At 43.9% G+C, this 14,238-nt stretch overlaps 1 protein-coding gene across 4 annotated transcripts in view; it reads left to right on the top strand.

Annotated features, from left to right (window-relative positions):
* The window catches only part of LOC144495985 (BTB/POZ domain-containing protein KCTD8-like), a 243,064-nt gene that overhangs the window by 148,713 nt on the left and 80,113 nt on the right, over positions 1-14,238 (top strand). Inside the window, exon 3 of one of the 4 annotated variants that reach the window (XM_078216933.1) lies at positions 6,552-6,557. The exons of the other annotated variants lie outside the window; for them this stretch is intronic. Coding sequence (XP_078073059.1) covers positions 6,552-6,557 — 6 coding nt within the window. The remainder of the gene's footprint in view (positions 1-6,551; positions 6,558-14,238) is intronic. 4 annotated transcript variants of the gene reach the window in all.

Genomic DNA, 14,238 nt, shown 5'->3' with positions numbered 1-14,238 from the left:
GTCAAGGATGTCTCGGAGCGGCTGCAGGACATTCTGAAGGGGGAGGGCAAACAGCCAGTGGTCATAGTACATGTTGGTACAAGTGACAGAGGTGAAAAAGGAGGCAAGGTCCTAAAAACAGAATATAGGGAGCTAGGAAGCAAGCTGAAAAGTAGGAACTCAAAGGTAATGATCTCAGGATTACTACCTGTGCTACGTGCTAGCCAGAGTAGAAACACCAGGATACATAGGATGAATATGTAGTTGAAAATATGATGTGAGGGGGATGGTTTCAGATTCCTAGGGCATTGAGATCGGTTCTGAGGGAGGTGGGACCTGCACAAACCGGACCCGGGCAGGATCGGGACTGATGTCCTTGGCTGGAGCAGGTGGTGTGGGGTGGGGGTGGGGGGGGGGGGGGGGGGGGGGGGGCGGGTACTTGCTAGAGTGGTTGGGGAGGGTTTAACCTAATATGGCAGGGGGGTGGAAACCCTTGAAAGGATTCAGAGCAGGGGAATTAAGAACCAAGAAGAAAAGACAGCAAAGAGAATAAGAAAAATGATAGGCAGAGAAATCAAGGGCAAGAGTCAGAAAAGGACCGAGTAAAAATAGTAGGAAAGGAAAAAGAAATGTTAAAAGTGCCCACCTTAAGGTTTTGTACCTGAATGCTCGGAATATTTGAAACAAAATGGATGAATTAGTTGCACAGATAGATGTAAAGGGGTATGATATTTTTGGTATTACGGAGACGTGGTTCCAAGGTGGCCAAGGATGGGAACTTAAACATTGAGGGCTATTCAGTGTTTAGGAAGGACAGACAGAAAGGAAAGTGCGGTGGAATTGCATTGTTGATCAAAGACGTTATTGATATGTGAGGAAAGATATTAGCATAGATGATGTGGCATCTGTCTGGATCAAGTTAAGAAACAACAAGGGGCAAAAAACATTGGTGGGGGTAGTCATGGTGGGAAAAGCATTAGACAGAAGGTCAGAGACACATGCGTTAAAGGAACATCTGTGATCATGGATAATTTTAACCTGCATATAGATTGGAGAGTCAAATTAGTCACAGTACACAGAGGAGAAATTTCTGGAGTGCATACGGGATGGTTTTCTGGAGCAATACGTTGAGGAACCAACAAGGAGCAGGCCAGCTTGGACTGGGTGTTGTGCGATGAGAAAGGATTCGTTGGCAATCTAGTTGTGAGAGAACCTTTAGAGACGAGTTACCATGAGACAGTAGAATTCTTTGTCAAGGTGGATAGTGATGTAGTTGATTCTGAGACCAAGGTCCTGAATCTCAATAAAGGTAACTATGGTGGAATGAGGCATGAATTGGCCAGGGTGGACTGCGAAACATTACTGAAAGGAAAGACAGTGGAAAGGCAATGGCAGGCATTTAAAGAATGAATAGGTGAATTCCAGAAGTTGTTTATTTCTGTTTGGTGCAAGAGTGGTAAGGGAATTGTGGCCAAACCATGGCTTACAAGGGAAATTAGAGATAGTATCAGATTCAAGGAAGAAGCATACAAATTGGCAAGAAAAAGCAATAGGCCTAAGGATTGGGAGCAGTTTAAAATTCAGCAAAAGAGGACCAAGGGATTGATTCAGAAGGGAAAGTTAGCTAGCAGGGAAAGTTAAAGCACATGGGATTGCAGGTAATGTCTTGAGATGGAAAGAAAGTTGGTTAGCAGATAGGAAGTAAAGAGTTGGCATAAATGGATCTTTTTCTGATTGGCTGTAAGTGACTAGTGAGGTTCTGCAGGGATCTGTGCTAGGACCCCAACTATTCACTTTATATATTAATGATTTGGAAGAGGGAACTGAATGTATTATCTCCAAATTTTTAGATGATACAAAGTTGGGTGGGAGGGTGAGCTGTGAGGAGGATGCAGAGATGCTTCAGCATGATTTGGACAGGCTGAGTGTATGGGCATGTGCATGGACGATGTATATAATGTGGATAAATGTGAGGTTATCCACTTTGGTAGCAATAATAGGAAGACAGATTATTACTTGAATGGATGAAATTGAGAAAGGTGGATACTCAGCGAGACCTTGGAGTCCTCGTGCATCAGTCACTGAAAGTAAGCGAGAAGGTACAGCATCTCATTATCCTTGCTGCATCAGAGGCGGACACCTCTCTTCTTGGCACTGCCATGGTTTCTGAGCTTCTGGCCTTCTGACTGCATGAAACACCCATCTGCTGTCATGAATTAACCAATTCAGAGGCTGCTTCTGGAAAGATAGCCTCTGCGGGTGGGGATTTACACATTATCCTGAACTCAGGACTTAATCCCTTTTGAGAAAATCTCATCTGAGACGTCAACCAACCTGAGACATCAACCACACTTCAGGGTGTTCCACAAATCCCTGACCTTCAATCCATCTGCTAAATATCGTCAGAGTGTCCACTTGTTCAGAATCCTAACAGAAAAGCCACCATACCGTAAAAAGCTTATCCACCAACACTTTCAATAACAAACAGAAAGCTGAACTTCTTATCCTTGTACATTCCTGTGGCACCTTTTCCTGTCCTAGTGCTCCTACACAGTGCTAGATCCTGTGGCTGCAACATGGCTGGTGAAAGGATGCTGACTTTCACTGAGGGAGACTGCAGATGACCTTTCAGGATGACCCCAGCTCTGGGTCTTGTGGGCTTGGCTTGACTGCACAATCTCAGCATGGGCAGCTTAGGTCAGGGCTGGCTGGCTGAGCGAGGGCAGCAAGTGGAGTGGCAGTGGTGGGGAGCAAGAATGCTTCCAATTCTGAGAGGACAGCAGATTCCCTGCTGGGCTGTTCACTGAAAACATTTAGATCAGACAGAGTAAGGTTTGTGTGCTACCTGCCTCAATGGGACCACACAAGGGCTGATTGTGCATTGCAACCCCAACCCCAAAGCCCAAAAATAGGCCTTGATAAATTATTCCCCCAGTGTCTTGCATTGAATGCGGGTTAACAGGCGATTCGATTGAAAACTGCAGTTAGGTCACCTTGGAGGCTCTTTAACACAGGAAGTGTCCAGAGGTAATCGCCTCCGAAATGACTACACATTATTATTTATATGTTAAAAATTTTCAGCACTGATGTATTTGGCAAATGTCTTTATTATCAGTAATCATCTGTAGTCAGCTTTTTCCTGTTTGAGATTCACAGCCTGAGTTGCAGTCAATGATATTTGACACTAACGAATATTCTGAAGCTAACCTCAAAGGTATCCCAAATTGCAATCAAGGTGTAACAACCGAACTGGTTCATCTAGTGCAAAGGCAATCATTTATAATGTGTTGGAGCTGGACAATTTCTGCATTTAAATATGTGGCAAATTGAATCATTTAGGCACAGAAAATATATGTAGCACCTAATCAAGTGAATGTGCCATAGTTCTCTACTTGTGCCCTGATTATAATCTGGATCTCTGGTGCATGCAGATATGGCAGCTTTATTGATTGAATTTTCTGCATATATATTGAGAGACAGATTGAGCAGTGAGACCATGCAGCAGAAACCTGTGCCAGATGCAAATAATAATCACGTCTTTTGTTGCCTGTTGTGCTCAGTAGTCCCACAAGTGCTTATAATAGCAGAGTCAGGGTCGGGCATATGGGAAGTAAAATTTCCACATGACAAACTTTGTACATGCTGAAAAATGTCTCAGTCTCAATAGAATTACAAAGGCTAACGAAAAGCTGTTGATGGCTGTGTTCAAAAAAAGGAACAGTGATGGCACAAGTGTTGATTGATGCGAGGGCAGATTTTTGTATGTTGCAGTACTTTTTCCAGGGTGTTGCATCCAATTTTAACAATAGTCCAAATAAGTCAACAAAGCAGCTAGCACCATGGGTGGCACGATGGCACATCATGATAGTTATTCATATCTCCATTAGATGTACCAAAGTGTTGGGACTGGAAAGGTGCAAATGAGGTGAATTTGCATTGGGAAGCGGAACAGAGGCTAAAAACTTTACTGGTCTTTTTAAATGCTCAAAATATATTTTAACCCCTGGGAGCTGTGAAGGGTAAGAGTTTTAACAAGACGAGTTTTACCCCAGTCCAACGCCGGCATCTCCACAGCTGTGAAGGGGGCAGGAAAGAAATGAAAAGGAAAACTGAAGTGAAAGGAAAAATATTATTGTACATGTGTTAGATTAAATCTAAAATCGTGGACTGGGGTAGCATAGCACTTGAGTTTATGAGGTAGGTGTGCCAAGGCTTTCAGATATCATAGAATCCCTACAATGCAGAAGGAGGCCATTCAACACATTGAATCTGCACCAACTCTCCGACAGAGCATCTTACCCCTGCCCTATCTCCTTAACCCTGTGTATTTATGCCACCAATCCACCTAACCTACACATTTTGGACTGTGAGAGGAAACTAGAGCACCCAGAGGAAACTCACACAGACGGGGAGAACATGTAAACTCTACACAGAATTGAACCTGGGTCTCTGGCGCTGTGCGGCAGCAATTCTGACCACTGTGCCTTCGTGCCGCCCTATAAAAACTTTAACCTCTGAATAATGGCAGCTGACATCAGTCCTTGTGTTCAAATCTCTGTAGATAATCTACTGTAAAGGGAAGGACAATTTCAACCTGCAATTCTGGAACTATGATCACTCTTAATGGAATGAGGCTCTGCTGGGATTTACTATACAGGCGTTTTAATCAATTAAGCCACAGAACCTAAGGATGTGTTCAAGGGTATCCTGGTAGTACAGGCAAAAAGGCCATAGTACTTGTTTATCACTCTGGAACACCTTCTTTCATGCATAATGTATTGTGACATAAGATAATAAGACATAGGAGCAGAAGTAGGCCATTCGTCCCATTGAGTCTGCTTTGGACTACTTCTGAAGAATCATCACACATCATAGTTAGTCAGACTTCACTCCATCATATTTGTGCCATTGGGTCTGATCTCACAGCCTTCAATGAGAATTACAGTCTGCCTGCTCTAATCTTCTGATGAAGATATCTTGTCTAAGATACAGGTGTCAAGATACTGGAAGCTGAGCATTGAGCATCTCTGTTATAACCTAACCTACCTGACATTTCTCCATTGGCCCTACTTTTCTTTGAGGAAGGTACAGGAAATTCCCCTGTGGAATGAGTGGATTTGTAAGGAAAGAAGGCAGGAAAGGAACAATGACACTCCAAGTTATGTAAACTATATGGCAACTATAGTTATTCTTTTTATTCTTTCCTTAGTTGGCCTTTTAAATGGAATTTAATGTAAAACTCATTCATTGACAATCATGGAATCCCATTATACATATGGCAAAGATTATTTATCATAATATGCATTGGAACATGGGAATTGGGTGCATGAAAATAACATCACAAAGTCTTTTTCATTTTAAATATATTGAAAATCTCATGGGTTTGGACAAGAGTTTCTTTCCCCTGTCTTTTGCTATATTGGAGATAGATAGGGTGGATTGCAGAGGTTGGACCTGTGGGTGCCTCTGCTTCAGGGAGGCAGCCACCTCTTTGGGATTTTCATGGATGTCTCTTAATTGACCTGGAAACAGTTTTGGCATCCAATTAAGGACAATGGTCATGTTCTTGCTCGGGGGCCAATTAGAGGCCTTCTGGCCTGAAAGTAACAGCACGTTGTATTGGAAGGTGAGTAGAAGGAGAACACTTCAAGATGGAGCCACCCTCTCTCCAACTTTCAAAATCTAAATTAAAAAATGGCTATTGGAGCAAGGACAATACTGTAAGAAGAAATCCCCTCCCCAGGGAAACCTGTGGCTTTTCTTGCACCCAGGCAAGCAGGAAGTACTGCAGGGCCTGCCTGAAGCACTGGCCCCACCCAGTTTGTTGGATGGCTGCTTCTGAGCACTTCACTTGGGAACTTGGAGACGTCCTTTAATGAAATTTATGTGATGCTTAATGAACTTAGCTGGTCACCTTCTGCCTGTGGGCCCAAGGGACTGCCAGCAAATTGTATCTCCCACCCACCTTCAAACCTGGTAGAAACTGAAAATCCAGTTCACACACTAAGCAGAATGGTGAAATATCTCCATCTCCAACCAATTTCCCAATCAGGTTAATCTCATTTACATTAAATTGAGCTGCTGGAAAAATGAACCCTATTCTATTCATTTGTTGATAAATTATAAACAAACAAGGATTGTTTCAAAATGAACTTCAGGAGCATAGGGCAGAATTTAATGCCTCCACTCCCTTAGAGTTGGGCTGAGAGACGGAGTGGGCCGTATAATGTGGAGGGTAAACTTGGGGTGAAGAGCTGTTGCCTTCCTGACTCCCCGCAATTAAGGCTGGGTTGGGAAGGTCCTGCCTAGAGGCCAATTGAGGCCCATAAATGGCCAATTTAGGGCTCATCTCATAGCTGCTAATATAGATCCAGTGGCTGGTGAGGTCACATCATATTGGGCAAACTAACAGGTGAACCAGCTTGCCTCTGACATAAAGGAGAGAGCTACGATTCCTGTGGCGGGCAGAATGGGAAAATTCTGCCCTCTGTGTCCAATTGAGGGACTCATGGATGGCAAGTGATGGAATCAAGCTCATGCACCAAACATAGGAAGTCTCCCCATGGAACGAGTCCCCCGTCCCCTCCCTCCTCCAGGGCCTCCCTGACAGACCCCAGTGATCCCACTCCACTCACCTCCATCAGGGCATCAATGACAATCCTCATCCTCTGGCCTATTGCGACACCAATAGTGACCACTGGCTGGTAGATCTGGGACACAGAATATACGCCTGGCACCAAGATGTTGGGCAGGAAATTGTGTCCAGTGGAGCCAGGAATCTGGATGGCAACCAGAAGGTTGCCTATTTGGTACTTAATCCCCAAATGGCCATGGCCACCGACTCTTTAGTCAGTAGTTGGGCCCACTGCTACAACCATTAAATTCTGCCCATAAGGGAAGATTAAAGGGGGGCACAGTGGCACAGTGGTTAGCACTGCCGCCTCACAGTGCCAGGGACCCGGGTTTGATTCCCGGCGTGGGTCACTGTCTATGCGGAGTCTGCACGTTCTCCCTGTGTCTGCGTGGGTTTCCTCTGGGTGCTCCGGTTTCCTCCCACACTCCAAAGATGTGCGGGTTAGGTGGATTGGTCACGCTTAGTGTCCTGGGATGTGTAGGTTGAAGGGATTAGCGGGGCAAATATGCGGGTTTACGGGGACAGGGCCTGGGTGGGATTGTTGTTGGTGCCGAAACAATGGTGGGGGGGAAGAGAGGGGTCCGCTGCCACTCTGCCTGAGATCGGTGGGGGGGAAGGGAGGTCTGCTGCCGCTCTGCCTGAGATCGGTGGGGGGGAAGTGTGGGGGGGCCTGTAATTGGTCTGGGTGGTGGAGGGTGGGGGGATAAGGGGGTCAGTAATGTTGTGGGGCAAAACAATGTCAGTGGGGGCCAGGAGAAGGCATTATCCTGCCCGGGAGGGATGTGTCAGATAGAATAAATTCTATCATTTATTTTTTGCGCATGTGCAGTTGGAGGCGCTGATCGGAGCTGCAGGATTTTGGGCGCATTAAGCTCCGCCCACAGGCTTGTGCAGCATGATTCGGAATCGCTGCTATTTTTTTCAGGCAGAGTGTGTATGGGAGCGCCTCAGAACGGGTTTAAAAGTCGGATCTGAAACACTCCCAATTTCAAGTCCGCCCAGCCTTAGAATCAAAATGGTAAAATAGGGCCCTATGACTCTATGATTCTATTAGACAAATGGTTTCACAAAGAGATTTATCAATATGATTACATCATTCAAAAGGACACTATAGAATTGATTGTCAAACTATAGGAAGAGGATGGGGAGAAAACAAGAAAATGGGATTCGTTTAACATACTTTTGAGAAAATAGGAGAAAGTGGGGAAATGGGATTGTGTAAAATTAGCCTTTGAGATGTGTGCAAATTCACCACCAGCTGAAAGACGCCCCTCTGTGCTAAATCTCTGTTTGTGCAATTTACTGCTACCAGATTATACATTCTAAAGCAAAACACTTTGGAAACAAATGTTCTGATCATTTAAATTGAAGCCATAATCATTCCAAAAACACTGCAATCAGAAAAATAATTTGAGACTATCCTCTATGTAATGACATCCCATTCTGGTTGTGGCATTGCTGATAGCTGCCTGGATTAGTCCTACCTAGAGATTCTTATTGAAACATCCCTGAGGGGATTTGATAGGGTAGCCAGGAGGATGTTTCTACTTGTGGGAGAGACTAGAATTAGAGGACACAGTTTAAGAATAAAGGGTATACCGTTTTAAGACTGAGATAAGGAGAAGTTTTTTCTGTCATGTGGTCATTAGTGTGTGGAATTCTCTTCCCCAAAAACCAGTGGAGGCTGAGTCATTTAATTTACTCGAGGTAGACAGATATTTGATAGATAATGGAGTCAAAGGTTATATGGCCAGACAAGAAAGTGAAGTGGAGACATAACCAGATCAGCCATAATCATTCTGGGGGCAAAGTGGTTAGCATTGCTGCCTCACAGTGCCAGGGACCTGTGTTTGATTCCCGGCTTGGGTCACTGGCTGTGTGGAGTCTGCACATTCTCCCCGTATCTGTGTGGTTTTCTTCCGGGCGCTCCAGTTTCCTTCCACAGTCCGAAAGACTTGCCATGCTAAATTCTCCCTCAGTGTACACGAACAGGCACCAGAGTGTGGTGTCTCGGGGATTTTCACAGTAACTTCTTTGCAGTGCTAATGTAAGCCTACTTGCGACGCTAATAAATAAACAAACAGTGATCTTATTCAATGAAGAAGCAGGCTTGAAGGGACTGCTCCTACTGCTAAATCCTATGTCCCTACATTCCCAAATTATCATCAGGTGCTAACGAGGCAGCCTTACGAAAATGACACAGACAAGCATCAAGATGGAAGGATGATCTCTGACACTATGACGTTTTTTCCTTCTTCAGCCCTTCTGTTTCTGTTTCTATTAGAACTATCCTTCACCTCTCTTTTTAAAATTGATGCTCTTAACCATTTTCATAAACTGACTGGACAACTTAAAGTTTTTGAGGTCCCACTCCTAACTCTTTCTTTAAAAACGTAGAAAATTAGCTTCATAAGACTATAAGAAATATGAACAGAAATAGTCCATTCAGCCCCTTGAGCTTGCTCTGCCATTCAATAGGATCATGGCTGGTCCTTTCCTGCCCTTTCTACGTAACCCCTGATTCCCTCACTGATCAAAAATCTATCTGTCTCAGCCTTAAACTCTTCCCCACAGCTCTCTGTGGCAAGGAGTTACCAAGACTCACAACCCTTTGAGAGAGAGCCCCTTAAGAATCCTATGGCCGGAATTCTACCATCCCACCCGCCACAGGAATCAGAGAGGGGGAGGAGGCGGACAATGGAAAGGTCCATTGACCTTGGGCGGGATTTTATAGTTTTGGGACTACCAGGCCATAAAATCCCGTTCAGTGTGTTTCAATTAGATCATTTCTCATTCTTCTCAATTCCAACGAGTAGAGTTCCAACCTGTTTAACCTTTCCTCATAAGACAATCCCTCCATATCGGGGATCATCCCAATGAACCTTCTCTGAACTGCCTCCAATGAAATAATATCTTTCTTTAAATAAGGGCACCAAAATTGCTGTCAGTACTCCAGATGTGGTCTCACCAGTACCTTGTCCAGTTGCAGCAAGACTTCCCTACTCTTATATTCCTCTTGAAATAAGGGCCAACATTCCATTAGCTTTCCTGATTACCTGCTGCACCTGTGTGCTAGCTTCTGTGTTTCATGCACAGGTACCTCTAAGTCCCTTTGTGTTGCAGCTTTCTGCAGCTTTTCTCCATTTAAATAATACTCTGTTCTTTTGTTCTCCCTTCCAGAATGAACAACTTCAAATTTTCCTCCTTTTGCCAACATTTGGCCCCCTTACTAAACCTATCAAGATCTATTTGTCCACGCCAATATACTACTTCCAACACCATGGGCTCTTATTTATCTTTTGTGAGCTACCTTGTCAAACGCCTTCTGTAAAATCAAATACAACACATCTACTGGTTCCCCTCTATCCCCTATGGTTGAGACTTCCTTGAAAAATTCTAATAAATTAGTCAGGCACAATTTCCCTTTCCTCACTTATTCTGTTTGATTAGATTATGATTGATTCCAACATTTTACCAACAATAGATGTTAGGCTAATAGGCCTGTAGATACCTGCTTTAAGCCCCTTCCTCCCTTTTTGAATAGGGAGACAGTTCACAAATGCGAGGTGATTCATTTTGGTAGGACAAATTTAAATGTGGATTACAGGGTCAAAGGTAGGGTTCTGAAGAATGTGGAGGATCAGAGAGATCTTGGGGTTCATATCCATAGATCTCTGAAGGTTGCCACTCAAGTGGATAGAGCCGTGAAGAAGGCCTATAGTGTGTTAGCGTTCATTAACAGGGGGTTTGAGTTTAAGAGCCGTGGGGTTATGCTGCAACTGTACAGGACCTTGGTGAGACCATATTTGGAATATTGTGTGCAGTTCTGGTCACCTCACTACAAGAAGGATGTGGAGACATTGGAAAGAGTGCAAAGGAGATTTACCAGGATGCTGCCTGGTTTGGAGGGTAGGTCTTATGAGGAAAGGTTGAGGGAACTTGGGCTTTTCTCTTTGGAGCGGAGGAGGTTGAGAGGAGACTTGATAGAGGTTTATAAGATGATGAGGGGGATAGATAGAGTGAACGTTCAAAGACTATTTCCTCGGGTAACTGGAGCGGTAACTAGGGGGCATAACTATAGGGTTCATGGTGGGAGATATAGGAAGGATGTCCGAGGTAGGTTTCTTACTCAGAGAGTGGTTGGGATAGAACATAGAACAGTACAGCACAGAACAGGCCCTTCGGCCCACGATGTTGTGCCGAGCTTTATCTGAAACCAAGATCAAGCTATCCCACTCCCTATCATTCTGGTGTGCTCCATGTGCCTGTCCAATAACCGCTTAAATGTTCCTAAAGTGTCTGACTCCACTATCACTGCAGGCAGTCCATTCCACACCCCAACCACTCTCTACGTAAAGAACCTACCTCTGATATCCTTCCTGTATCTCCCACCACGAACCCTATAGTTATGCCCCCTTGTAATAGCTCCATCCACCCGAGGAAATAGTCTTTGATATGGAATGGACTGCCTGCAGGGATAGTGGAGTCAGAAACTTTAGGAACATTTAAGAAGCTATTGGATAGGCACATGGAGTACTTCGGGATGATAGGGAGGAAATAGCTTGATCTGGGTTTCAGACAAAGCTCAGCACAACACCGTGGGCCGAAGGGCCTGTTCTGTGCTGTACTGTTCTATGTTCTATGTTCTATGTAAGCTACTCTCAATCCTCATTTCTCTTAACATTTCATAGTTTTTCAAAATCTTTCTTTGTAGCTTCTATAACTCAGGTGGAGATCAGTCTGGTGGGAATTTGAGGCGGGTGAAGGACCAAATGCCATCATCAGTGAGAGACCAGTTGACTTTAACTGCCATTCTTCATTTACATGTTGCCAACTGACCTCCTAGTTGAGGCCACTAAATGACCAGGGAGCCAAATTTCAAGTGGTAATGGCCCTTGATATTAATTACCGTATGTGGGGAGGAGGTAGAGAGAGATGACTGGGAAAGGGGAGGCCCAATATTTCCCTTCAGGACCTGGAGAAACAATCCTGCTTCTCGTGGGTCACACAGATTTAATCTTAACGGCAGAAAAGCAAAGTGACATTTGAATTTTCGGCACAGCAGCCAGCCCGTTACCATGTATGGCTGTGTCTTCTGGCTATTGATGCAGCTCTTAATACATATTTTAATTCTTACATGGGATGTGGGTGCCGCTGGCAAGGCCAGACTTTATTGCTCATCTCTAATTGCCCTTGAGAAGGTGGCAGTGAGCTGCCTTCTTGAACCACTGCAGGCCATGTGGTGTAGGTACACCCACAGCACTGTCACGAAGGGAGTTCCAGGATTTTGACTGAGCTACAGTGAAGGAACGCTGACCTGGTTCCAAGTCAGGATGGCTTGTGACTCGGAGGGAAACTCACAGATGGTGGTGTTCCACTGCATCTGCTGCTCTTGTCCTTCCAAGCGAAAACCACAGGCTAAAATCGCAGTCAACCTGCTGGGGGTCACATTAAGAACATGGTGGTAAGCATGTTAACACTACTTTAATCCTGACACGTGCTTAGCAAGTATGAGAAGAATGGGACTCCCACAGGCAACACCAAAGGTGATCAACAATTTTATGTAATTATTTCTGCCTGTGCCTTAGGGAATGCAATGAGGCAATTATTTATTTTCTGGGCTAAAGCAGAAATGTCAGACAGGTTTTTATTTTCTCTGACAAGTAACAGGGGAATCAGAACTTCTGGAAAACAAAATGCAGGAAAAAGTGGCATCATTATTGCAAGCTGTATTGAGGCAGGTGTCACAACGATACCAACAGATAAAGTACATATTATAAACACAACTTACAACTATGGCCTTCCCCCATTTAAATTTGGGTGACATTCAGAAGAGACTGAAAGTTCGATTAACAGTCAAATTGACATATAAGCTCCTGGATTTTAATAATGTATAGAAAAAGGCCACTTAATTGCTAGTTTCACTGAATAATGGACAGTGTTTGATTTCAAAAGCCCAAGTAGAAATCCCAGAATAATAAATAATAAAAGCAGAATTTCATTTATTCAGTCAGCAAAATTCATTGGTCCTGACCTGATGTCCTATATGGTCAGTGGTTGGACTACTGATAATTCAAATGCGACTACGCTTTTTTCTTTATGTGAAATCATCTAACAAAAGTGAAATTTAATATGTATAAAATTAAACAAAATGCATAGATTCTAAGATTAAAGTTCCAAAGTTTGCAGGGAATATGACAAATGTCTATAGAAAAGAAAAGTCTTGCATTTTGATGCTACTTTTCATGACTTCAGCACTTTATAATAAAGCATTCCAAGATGCTTCATATGAGAATTGTAATGCAAAAGATGATACTGAGTCATATCAGGAGATACCCAAAGTTTGGTAGATTCTAGGGATTGGTTTAAAGTTTTTAAAGTTTATTTATTAGTCAGAAGTAAGGCTTACATTAACACTGCAATGAAGTTACTGTGAAATTCCCCTAAAGGGGGATAAAAGCTAGAGAGTTGAAAAGGTTTAAGAATAGTATTTCAGACCTTAGGGCCTTGGCAGCTGAAGAAATTGACACCAAAGGTAAAGCAATTTAAACCAAGAATGCTCAATAGTTGGAATGAAAGGAGACTAGATATCTTGGAGAGTTCTGGCACTGGAGGAGATTAAGAAAGATAGAATCATGGAATCCTTACAGTGCAGAAGCAGGCCTTTTGGCCCATCGAGTCTGCACCGACCACAATCCCACCCAGGTCCTATCTCTGCAACCCCACATATTTACCTTGCTAATCCTGCTGACATTAAGGGGCAATTTACCATGGCCAATCCACCTAACCCGCACATCTTTGGACTGTGGGAGGAAACTGGAGCACCCAGAGGAAACCCACGCAGAGAGAACATGTAGACTCCACACAGACAGTGACCTAAGCCAGGAATTGAATCTGAGTCCTTGGCACTGTGAGGCAGCAATGCTAACCACTGTGCTACCGTGCCGAGGGGTGAGGCCCTGGTGGAATTTGAAAACAAAGGTGCAGATTTTAACATTGTAGCTCTGCTTAACTGGGAGCCAATTAGTGAAGTAATCTGTAAGCAAAGATTGCTGCATCATTACTAATTGCTCTCCCTTTGTTAAACATTCTGCCAACAAAATCTGGACCTCGCTGGAACTCAATTTATATGACTTCCCTTTATACATTAACAGAACATGATTCTTATCTTGTCCTAGCATCTTTTCACTTGCCTTCAACCTTCTCGTGGATTCTACTGATCCCACAATCCTGGGACTTCCATTCCTGGCATGAATGATGGCCAGTCCAAACACTACCGAAATCTCAAACCACCAGCACCAGATAATCCCTGTCCTAGTCTGGTCCTGTCATGGTACACACAGTAAGAAGTCTCACAACACAGGTTAAAGTGCAACAGGTTTATTTGGTAGCAAAAGCCACTAGCTTTCGGAGCGCTTGCTGCCCCTTCATCAGATGAGAAGGGGCAGCAAGCGCTCCGAAAGCTAGTGGCTTTTGCTACCAAATAAACCTGTTGGACTTCAACCTGGTGTTGTGAGACTTCTTACTGTGCTTACCCCAGTCCAACGCCGGCATCTCCACATCCTGTCATGGTACACCAATTGTAAATGATTCAGAGACTAGACAATAAATTTCAAACTTTATGC

Source organism: Mustelus asterias, chromosome 1, assembly GCF_964213995.1.
Source record: "Mustelus asterias chromosome 1, sMusAst1.hap1.1, whole genome shotgun sequence".
NCBI lineage: Eukaryota > Metazoa > Chordata > Chondrichthyes > Carcharhiniformes > Triakidae > Mustelus > Mustelus asterias.
The sequence above is the reverse complement of the archived record's forward strand: the minus strand, read 5'-3'. Positions and strand labels throughout refer to the sequence as shown.